Genomic DNA, 11,857 nt, shown 5'->3' with positions numbered 1-11,857 from the left:
CCCTTTGTGACTTTTGTGCAGATGTGACATGAAACCGGGGTTTGGGCAAGACTCTGACTTAAGTGTGACTCACCTGCCTGACCGGATTCTGAGGAAGTTTCGTAGTGAGTTTTAGTTTTAGTTTTAGTTTAATGACCGAAAAAAACACAGGTTATTCTCAGAAAATGTTTATTTAAGGTCCATATGTTTATAGTCAGTGGACAATAGAAGGTTTCAAGGAGCAAAAACAATTCCTGAAACAGACGTTATCCAAAATCTATGACAATGTTTTCATTTCTGTATAACACTGTAATATAACTGTAACATAAAAAAGTGTTTTTAGCAGAATGAATTGTAAAACCTGGTTCAGTTTGTATCATAACGGTGATATTCAGTCAGTGGGAATAAAAGTCAGTCAGGTGTAGGTTCCAGGTAATTTAGCTTTAACAAATATATCTGTGATTATATAAAAACAATTATATAAAAGATAAACATAGCATTTTTGGTCCTTCAGGAGCCATTCAAGTTTGTTTCTTTTTCTTCTTCTTTTTTTTAATCAAGGTAGAATTTTCTGTTAGCTAGTGGTAAGGATTGTTATTAGCTGTTCTCAATAACCTGATTCATCCATCCAATGTAGTTTCTGACCTTGGTGTAGACACCAGGGTAGTATGAAATCGCACAGCCAATGCCCCAAGATACAATGCCTTCAAATTTACCGTTACAAATAAGAGGTCCTCCAGAATCACCCTGAAAAAGGAAAAGAAAAAAAAAAGATTTCAGGGTGTTTGTTACCTGATAGGACAAATTTTATTTGTTTATTTTTAAAGGAAATACAAAATATGCAAAGTCCAGCAACCATTAGAAGTGATATTGCTTTTGTTAGTGGGACATTGTTGCTGCTGTTTGGCAATTTAAAGTTTACCGCATTACTCCATTAAAAAGCAAAAACAAATGCAAAGTCATCAGTGTAAAATAGACAAACTGAAGTGTCCATTTCCAAGTCTTGTATCATTCTTTTGTATTTAATTTTTGTATTTACATATGTTACCTGACAGGAGTCTCTCCCGCCACTCCTAGAGCCAGCACAGATCATGTTGTTTGTGATCCTGAAGGGGTAGTAATTCCAGCAGCTGGTGAACAATTCCACCTCCACTGACCTCAGTTCGGGGGATAAACTCTGGCTGTACATCCAGGTAACACCCCAACCACTAACTGTGCAAAGATTCAGGTTTTCCAGTGGCAGAGAGTTAGGGTCTGGCAACGAGGCTGGCTCGACCATGTCATTGATGATAGCTGGACGGTCCAGCTGACCCACAAAAAACAAATCCTTCTGTCAGTCAACATTGTCTACATAGCATACATAATATAACGTTCAGTCTATCATTTAACAGTGCCATATTTAGCCATAAAAGCTAGTTTTCTTCTGCAGTCCCTGCCAGGTTGAGAGAATGATTCAGAAAAAGATGCAAAAGCATGTTAACACAATTATTATAAAATCACAGTTAGTGAAAACTTCAGATTATGACAACACATTTTATTAGCTAATAACTACTGTTTTATAGATTTGGAGACAGAGGGTATAGTGGGTATAGAATCCCAACAATGTTAGATACTAAAATGAACTTTGTGGAAACGTTTACTGAAACTCGGTAAAACTTAAAGGAATCATAGTGCGAGGTACAGTAATGTGAAAAGGAAAGAGTTCTCTGGTAAAAACTGAGTACACCCTCACTGCTTCCATAGCAATTAAGAGGATAAGTTGCAGGCATGTCTGGAGCATTACATTTTAGACTCTCTAGGCCTCAGTGAGCATGTTAAATGTTAAAGTTCATGACAAACAAGCTATACTTGTTTATACCCAACCCAAGTCATACATATGACTTAAGTTTGCAAAATAGACTCTGAGGAAACAACAAGACTTCCTGCAACAATGAAGATGTTTGGCCATAATTTCACAGCACCACGTGTTGCAAAAATCAAAGACAGCACAACGACCATGAACTCCTCTGTATAGCAAAGTATTCTAGAGTCACTGGCTTATGTACCAGGACAATGATCCCAAGGGCAGTAACATATACAACAGAGTGGCTGAAAATGAAAAGAATCGATTGGCCAGTCAAAGTTCAGACCTTAGCCTGACTGAAATGTTATGGCAAGACCTTAAGAGAGCTGTGCAGAGGGAATGCCCACAAAGTTCAACGAACTGAAGCAAAGTGGCAAAGTTAAAACATAAGGTTTAATGACTATTATGGGTTTTGTTGCCACATAATAGTTTATGCCGTTTGACACACTTGCATACTCAATCATCCAGGTAAGGAAATCCCACAAAGTAGATTCTGTTCTGTAGGATTTTCAGTGAGAGAAACGTTTCGTCACGTATCCAAGTGACTTCTTCAGTCTCAGCTGACTGCAGGTTTCCCCAAACTTATAAACAGTACATTCCTATAATTATCGAAACTAGCACAACAGGCTGTGAGGTCAGTTTCATGATCATTAATATGCAAATTGTCATGACCATTGATAAATGTCCATGGATACTATTCACAGAGAGTTGAGGAATGACAGCACTCACAGCGTTGTAAGAGGGTGAATATTAAAGATCGTGACCTCCTGGTCCGTTGTTATTCAATGGGGCTAGTTTCGGTCATCAAACCTGCAGTCAGCTGAGATTGAAGAAGTCACTTGGATGAGTGACAAAAGGTTTCTGCCTCGGGAAATGCTATGTCCAGACGAACAGAATCGACTTTCCGCGACTGCTGGAAAACATTTTATTGTTGGCTCAATGAGGGATTCATCATCAGTCAGGAAATTATTAATAGAGCTCAGCAACACAATTACACAATCCTCTATAAAGGACAGATGTAATACTAAATAAACTACATAGGTCATTTTGTTTACCAGCTTAAAGACTTTTCTTCTATCTATTATCTAGAATGGAAGATAAGGGAAGGGAAGGAAAACTACAGCAGGAAGACAGAAGAGCAGCTGCAACAGTACAACATCAGAGGGGTTTGGAGCAGCCTGAAGACAAGCTCAGGACAAAAACCAACCCCCCAGGCTGCAGGAGATTTGGGGTGGGTGACCTAAACAAATATTTTAATAGGTTTGATCAACCACCCACACCTCCCCCAGCATAGTCCCCCCTGCTGCAATCTCCCTCATCTTCAGTGACTGCCTGTCTTTCATCTCACACCTCCCAGCCATCACACTCACCCCAGGCTTCTGTGGACTCCAACATACACCACCCCTCCCCCAAAATCCACTCTATCTATCTCAGCACTTCAAATGAGGAACGAGCTTCGCAAGATCAAGGTGCGGAAGGCTGCAGGTCCAGATGGCATCAGCTCCAGGGTCCGGAGGTGCTGTGCAGATGAACTGTGTGGCATCCTAGGTTATCTGTTCAACCTGAGCCTGTTGCTGGGCAAAGTACCACAGCTGTGGAAGACCTCCTGTGTGGTACCGGTACCAAAGAACTCCCATCCCAACAACCTCAGCAGCTATAGGCCAGTAGCCCTGACATCACATCTGATGAAGACCCTCGAGAGGTTGTCTCTAAACCATCTGCGCCCCCTGGTGAGGTCTTCATTGGATCCGCTGCAGTTTGCTTACCAGCCTGGCATTGGGGTGGAGGATGCCATCATCTACCTCCTGCACCGAGCTCTGACTCACCTGGAGAAGCCTGGAAGCACTGTGAGGATCATGTTCTTTGATTTCTCCAGTGCTTTCAACACCATCCAGACACGACTTCTGAGGGACAAGCTGGAGCTATCAGGAGTGGACCACCACATGTCCCAGTGGATACTGGACTACCTCACAGAACGCCACAGTATGTGAGGACACAGGGCTGTGTCTCTGATACACTGGTCTGCAGTACGGGGGCCCCACAGGGAACTGTGCTGGCACCATTCCTCTTCACCCTCTACACTGCAGACTTCTCCATCAACTCCCCAAGCTGCCACCTACAGAAGTTCTCTGACGACTCTGCCATAGTCGGCCTCATCATAGGTGAGGACGACTCAGAGTACAGACAGTGAACTCTGGACTGGTGTCAGCAGAACCACCTGCTGATCAATGCCGGGAAAACCAAGCAGTTGGTGGTGGACTTCCGGAGACGCAGACCCACCACACTGACACCGGTGAACATCCAGGGAGTGGACATCGAGATAGTGGACTCGTATAGGTACCTGGGTGTTCACCTGAATAATAAACTGGACTTGAGCCACAACACTGATGCTCTTTACAGGAAGGGTCAGAGCAGACTCTACCTGCTCAGGCGGCTCAGGTCATTTGGAGTCCAGGGAGCGCTTTTAAAGACCTTTTATGACTCTGTGGTGGAATACATCATTTTTTACAGTGTTGTATGCTGGAGCAGCAGTTTATCGACAGCTGAGAGAAAGAGGTTGGATAAACTCATCAGGAAGGCCAGCTCTGTTCTGGGATCCACCCTAGATCCAGTGCAGGTGGTGGGAGACAGGACTCTGGCCAAAATAACCTTTCTGATGGACAGAGTCTCCCACCCCATGCATGTAAATGTTGCTGAACTGCAGAGCTACTACAGTGGCAGACTGTTGCATCCTAGATGCATGAAGGAGCGTTTCCGCAGGTCCTTCCTCCCTGCAGCTGTACAATCAAAACTGCTCCCAACAAACATAGATGTTTACATCAGCGCTGTAACTTGCACTAATCAACTGAACAACTACCACTGTTATAACTACTTTTCTCAGTTTATATGCACTAACTTATTGGAAGTTACATGTCTACTTTTTAATGCACGGGTACAATAGAAAATCTGTACTTTTCTAATTATTCTAAATATTCTTAACTATTTAAACATCTTTAAGCATCCTGCTCTGTTTGCACACTACAACCTGGGTGTGCCACTTATCTGTACCTCCCATCCCAAGGTAAATGTCTAGAAACAGTAACAATAAATCATGAGGTCTTAGTCATGGCTGTCCCTTACCTTAAGCAGCATGATATCATTGTCAAGCATCCAGTAGCTGTACTGTGAGTTTTTAACGATCAAGGAGACGTTGAATATCTGCTCCAATCCATTCCACTGGGTGAGACTGTGCTGACTCAGGACCACTTTAATCGTGTGACTCCTACAAGAGGGGAAGACATGAATAATTGTTCAGCTGATCAAAGACACACAAAAGTTGTCCAAATATTTAAAAAGGAATAAATGTATTAATAATTATAATGATAGCACAAAACATTGATGTGCTCTGTATTAACATATGAATGCAAGGTTTTGATCAGTGTCTGTGCTCCTGATGTACAGCTGCAGTAACTTACGCCCTCCAGCAGTGGGCAGCAGACACCACCCATTGCGGGTGGATGAGGGTGCCTCCACAGAAATGGGAGTTGCTGTACAAGAGGGAGGCTTGATATTTGATGGTGTAAGGGTTTACCAGTGTACCCCCAATTATTCTGTTCCCATATGCACCTAAGATACACAGAGACAAAGGATTATGTCAAAATTTTCTATACATATAGGGGTATTTTCTTTGCAGTGACCCTCCATGTTCACAGACAGTGGCTTTCTCCAGTGTCCATGAGCAAAATCAGACCTGTTTCAATGCAGTGCTGTCAGACTGCCTGACAATTGTGGCCATTTAATATGGATTTTGCATTGTTTTTGTATTTTTTTAATCATATAATGTACTGTAAGAATTTTTTATGTTGAGAAGACATTAAACCTAAATTGTAGTCGTTTACTTGTACAGTTTTTCACAGAAAGGTGAACTCCTTTGCATCTTTAATTCTGAAAGGCTCAGCCTCTCAGAATTAAAGATGTTTATACCGCTCATATTACTGAATAATTCAAATTGTTGTACAGTGTCCCACTGCCTCTTTTGTTTTTAATCTTTAATTGCAACTACCTTAGCTTTTGTTGCTGGCATCGAATGATAATTCTCAGTTTCAGCATCTAGAAGATGGTCTTTGAATCGTATACTTTGAAATTTCCTTCCCACATTTCCCACTGAGCTTTTATTTGAATTTTGCAAAACATCCAACTTTTTGGAAACCAGATTATACCTGAAGTCAGATATTGCGTAACTGTGTAGTCAGTGTCATCGACTCACCTGTTAGTTTAGCAACAAACAGGAAGGCCATTAAGAGGTGGCAGGACTGAGCCGGGTTCATCATAGTAACTGGTGCAAGAAGAAAAAATAAGCATCAATGGTCAGTATCACAGATCACAAATACATGAAGATGTTTTGTAGAGTGGAAAAAACAGACATTTTAATCTCATACGCTGTCAATTATAATCTGCACAGACTAATGAGGTAAAATCATCAGTTTGATTGAAAAATTCTGGTATTATTTTGCACAAAACCAAAATCCCTAAATAGGAAACTCATGTGACGTGTGTGATCATTTGTAACCAAACACAACAAGGTTGCAAGATGGTTTCACAAACATAATGACCAAATCAGTCCACGCACAGGCAGACATTAGAAACATGCCAACGCATATAAACGCAATTTGTTGTAAGTTCCTAAAATTGTAAGTGTATCCACTCCACACGCACACACACACGAATTAAAAAAAATACCAGAGCTAATAAATTATATGTATCAATACATCAAATAAAGTTGTTCACACAGGCTGCATTAGCACTCTTACTACCAGCATCATTTACTAACTATTCATCACATCTTAGAACTTTTATCTCAGAGTTTTGTGATCTATGTAGCATAGTAGTGACAGTATCAATACACAAAATCGCTACACAAACACACAACACACACGTACAAAAAGCTGCCAAGGTACTCAAAACCTCACAAAGGGAAATCTAGTCTCAACACATGTCATCTGTGGCAATATGAACTCCTGCAAAGTTAGAATTTTATGAATACAATGGTGCGGTGAAGTTATGGGCATTAACACAGAAGTCATTCATAAAGTTTGTCCAAGTTCTACATTTAAATGGAGTCATTTGAACTTTTAATTAAAAATAAAGAAAATCCAGATTAAGCTTTACTTTCTTATTACACAATCAGCTGGTACACTGCCATTAATTCCACACCCGCGCTGCTAATGAGCAATACTATATAAGCAAGGCTTCCTCACCTTATTGGGAGTCGAGTATAAATCCGCACAGCCTGGGACACACGCTCTAACACAATCCTCTCACACCGAGACAAGTCTGAGAACTTGGGCCTCTTTTATATTGTGTTCATACCTGCCACTCTCATTATTCCCCTCCATGATACACCATTTATCTAAATGTCTCTCTCTCACACACAGAAAGGAGAGTCTGACCTAGTACAAGAAAAAAAAAGACATCCCCAGCCTTGTCTTTCATTACACCTTTCTTTCTGGGGCCTTTGTTCTCACAGCTTCAGCCTATTGTCTAGTGGTGGAGACAAAGTATTGCTGTGCAATGGTGAAACCCAACAAGCCAGAGAGATGATAAAATACACCTACCAGACATCTTGTTAGTATATCCAGTGGTGTTAGAGAGCGCAGGACAAAAGCACGAGTATGAGGACTGATATCAACCTGAGATGTGGCCGAACATATAACAGCATTTATTCTTTACCTGGACAAGGAAAAACGTATTCTCAGAAATTGCGTTAAACTGAGATGAGCGTGAGAGCATTTCCGTCTGCTTCCCCCTGCACACACAGGTCCACATAAAAAGACACCATCGTCATCTTTTTGTTCTAAAACACTTGCAGAGCGATATGATTCAGTGTTTGCTCTAAACTGTTCTTCTGGTGTTTTCTTAAAAAAGGAAAATGTAAAAGTTTTGGTGGTAAACCTTTTAAAACGTGTCACATTTTCAACCATTAGGACCCAACATTCTCAAAATGTTTTTAATAACAAGTCTGACTCTTATGTAAGCTTATGTAATTGTCAAGTGTTTGCACATATGGCCAGTTTCTAATGAATTAACCTAACATCGATGTCTGTGGGAGGAAGCCAGAGTACTTGGAGGAGAACCTTTTCTACTGACCACTCTTTTAGCCATACATTCGTACAGTGTTTTAATTTTGACAGATTATCAGATTAAGCGATTAACAGATTAAGCGAACATGCATGTCTTTGGAATGTGGGAGGAAGCCAAAGTAGTGGAGAACAGTGAGAACATGCAAACTCCAGGTATCCACCAGGTTTCCAGAACCTTTTTGCTGTGAAGTAACAGCACCACTACAGTGCAGTCCTAGTATGGCAAAGTTTATTACCTGGGAAAATAAAGCATGCAGTGAGTATAGTCACTAAAGTTTACCAAAGGGGTTTATGGATGGACAAGCAGACGAGCTTAAAAAGAACAATTTCTTACCTTAACAGCTCCCCCACACCACATCTGTAAAAAACTGCAGGCTGTTCTGTTTTTGTTGGCAAATCTTAAATTTTAATATTAGACAAACATAACCGCAGTAAATACAAAACATATTTTAGATTATTTCATTTATTAAAGGGGAAAAAAAGATATCCAAACCCACATGACCCTGTGTGAAAGTAATTGCCCCCTAAATTAAAAACCACTACTTGTGCCACCTTTAGCAGCAAAAACTGGAATGAAGCATTTGCGATAACTGAGAATGACTCTCTCACATCAATGTGGAGGAATTTTAGCCCACTCTTATTTGCATAATATTTTTTTTTTGTTCCAGGATAAACGTACAGTTTTTCATTTTACTTTTTGTTTCATTTTGGGGGGGTTTGGACTTGGTGGTGTGTTGCTGGTGCATTCGGGGCATGAACCAATGGTCGGACATTCTCTTTCAGGATTCTGGTCGGCTTAGGGTTAGCCATTTGTGGATAACGGATCTCACCGTGATTCACTAGAGTCCCAAAGCTTTTTCCATGCTTATAGATGGCAATGAATTTGTTTATCATTTGTTCCTGACTTTCTGTTGATCGTGGCGTGATGACTTTCTTTTTGAGATCTTTTACCCTGCTTCACTTTATCAGACAGGCTCTGTTTAAGTGATTTCTTGATCCAACAGGTCTGGCAGTAACTAGGCCTGGGTGCAGTTAATTTGTGATTTAATGGTTGTTTGATGAGCTGAAACACGTAAGTGTGACAAATATCTGAAAAAAGAAGAAATTAAGAAGGGGGCAATTACTTTTTCACAGCGCGCTAACATTTTGCAAATGTTTTATAATTAAAAACAAACTTTTTCATTTTCGTCATCATCCTTCAAACATCCTTTGAACAATTGATTCAAATGTTGTCTTGAAAACATCGTAACAGCTTATGGGTAATGTTTTTTAGTGTTGTAGAAATGTTCACTGTCATAGCTGAGAAATCAGTGCCACAGCCTGCCTGTGTTGATTAGCCTGCTCGAGCAGGTATACACTGTATCCTTCCTCTCCTCTCCTCCCTGAGTTTTCTCTTCCCAGGTGTCATTCTCATTTAGGTTCCCAGAAGGGTTTTTTCCATTCTGAGTTCCCACACGTTGGAGCATTTCGTTTGCAGGCCATAACCTCCATATAGTCTTCACTCCCCAAGGTGTCATTGTAACTGTGAGGGTGAAAGGCGATAGCATGCTCAGCTCTCCCTCAGGTGCAAAGCCGATGCGACAAACAGGGTTTCTTTGTGTGTGTTTGCGACAGAGCAGGACAGATGACTTTGGCAAAAGTACATGCACAGTATGGATAGCTTAAAGAGGAGCATCTGCATAAATTTACATGGCAAAAAGATATTTGTGAAAATAATACCTAATTCGCCTACACTGCCAGGCACAAGTGATGATCAGTAAGCTCAAGTACTGAGAAAGGTGAGCTTCTTTAATGGCAACTTGAGGCTGTTTCCCAAAGTGAGTCGGTCCCATACAACGTCTGTAGTTAATTGTCACGGACTTCCACATTAAAAGGTTCAGCTTCATAAATAAAAATTGTTTACAGCCTGTCTTTTATTTCCATAACTGATTGATTTTAAATTTAAACTTCATATCAACTAAAACCAAAAGACCAGTGTTACTTTTCTCTAAATATTCAACTCGCTTACACAGCGAAATCCATGGATCCATTAACTGTCAGAGTTAAGACTGAATTTCAAACAATTCAAATTCAGTGTTGTTGTTGTTGTTGTTTTACAACTGTACTATGCCCTCAAATCGTGTCATAGAAGTCAGATAAGATTATACATGCTTGAAAAAAAGGCTTCACATTGAGGTCTTATGTCTATCTGATTTAAAAATATGAAGTCTGATGGATTTCTGTGTGCTGATATCATCAAGGGTAAATATTTTTTTCACCATAAATCCACACTACATTGAATTTGGAATTACTAATCATCCTTATGTAAGACTCCTCTCTAGAAATTTTCATTGCATGTCTGCCAACATTTAAAAGATTTATGACACAAAAATCACACAGTTGACAGGACGGATTAGGAGAAAAAGAGAATCCTGTATTTAAGATAAAGGTAGGTGTTTTTATAAATATGAAGCCTTTCTCTCTTCAGCTTCTCAGTAGAGGATAACCTTATCTTCCCAAAAGATAAAAAAAAACTATCTATATATAACTATATGTAATACTGCAGTTGTAACGCTGTAATAGCAATGAAAAGAGAACGGAGCACTTTGCAGTTTTCCAAATGTAATTGTCATGGATCAAATGACACAAACTTCAGTAGGAACCCATCCTTTCAAACCACTCAATCATATCAAAACGAGCCATCACATCATTGCTTTGTTCATACAAGTATTGCACATGGTTAATCTGGTAGAAAAGTGTATTTATATACTCAGTGTAATATATACTGTACCTAGAGAATATAAGAGTGGTTAGTTCCATTACTTCTAAAAATATCATGTGAATTGCATGATTTTATGTAATTACTATGTAAGAACACTTTTTTCATATTGTACAATATAAACACTGCTACTACTACTACTAATAATAATAATGAACTATGACAATGGACTCATGTTTAAATAAATTAAAACAAATTTTCTCTAAACTGTTGAAACACTAATATATAAAACAAGTATCCAAGAATATAACAGCATTTGTACCAACAATGACATTAGAGAAATACTGAATTAGAGAGGAAGAAACTTACCACACTGAATTTAAAATCACCTCAGATGAAGGAAATGAAATCTTTCGATGTTTGTTATGTATAAACATTCAATTTTACACTTTTATCATTTATGGAAAATGTCACAAAAAGTGTCAAATGTACTGGGAGAAAATTTCCAGAACATTTTTTGCTTTTTCACGCATTTTTTTACAGTGCAATTTAAAGCATATGAATGAATCAAATAGTTTTAAAAACACATTTCTCATGTTTTAATAATTATTTTAAACAAATAATGATGCAAAAACATATGTCCTGGTTTTAATTTAAAGAGTTGACATTTAGCAAATCAGACACTGGGGGGAAAAAGGTTATAACAAAACATTTTCTACCAATTCCCTGATTTTTTCTATTAACGAAAAAGAAATACGCCCCAATATAAAACTGATCATTGGTTGAATTTTTTGTAAAACTGATAAACACAACCAGTGGGAATGAAATGTATGTCTAATTATATGACGAACGAGCTAATTTACTCTTTCATAACACCTGTACAAGCTTAAAGTTGACGTTAGCCGAGGCCCAACAAGGAGCTGTATTTGGTAGCTGTCTGCTAGGCTTCATTGAGTGAGCTGAACTGGACCTCTTTACTGTGTTTGTGACGTTGATGCTTTTTTAATTAAATCAACTGATAGGTAACGTGTGGTAACTTAACACTCTGTCCTCTCATTTAAGCACAGTCACTGGCTCCAAATTATGGAGGTGGGAAGAACCATAAAGCTATTCAAGGCTTTAAAACTAAGTAACTGTGTGGTATGAGGGTGGCTTTGTCCATCTTTTGTATACAGTCAGTGGTTTTATCTCATTAGTTGAACTGACCTCTTAACAATG

General features: G+C 39.3%; 1 protein-coding gene across 1 annotated transcript; it reads right to left on the bottom strand.

Annotated features, from left to right (window-relative positions):
* Window positions 1-111: 111 nt before the first annotated feature.
* LOC146574029 (trypsin-like) lies at window positions 112-7,184 on the bottom strand. The gene is made up of 6 exons (XM_085275531.1): window positions 7,060-7,184; window positions 6,069-6,137; window positions 5,278-5,428; window positions 4,943-5,084; window positions 1,028-1,285; window positions 112-726 (listed from the first exon to the last, which is right to left on the bottom strand). The coding sequence occupies exons 2-6, from the start codon at window positions 6,130-6,132 to the stop codon at window positions 577-579; spliced, it is 765 nt and encodes a 254-aa protein (XP_085131657.1). The 5' UTR covers window positions 6,133-6,137; window positions 7,060-7,184; the 3' UTR covers window positions 112-576.
* Window positions 7,185-11,857: the final 4,673 nt, after the last annotated feature.

This window comes from Mchenga conophoros, linkage group LG5 (genome assembly GCF_057382185.1).
Source record: "Mchenga conophoros isolate Kocher_MC1m ecotype Shallow Benthic linkage group LG5, M_conophoros_male_GT1.1, whole genome shotgun sequence".
Taxonomy (NCBI): Eukaryota; Metazoa; Chordata; class Actinopteri; order Cichliformes; family Cichlidae; genus Mchenga; species Mchenga conophoros.
This window is presented reverse-complemented; position numbering and strand designations above follow the sequence as displayed.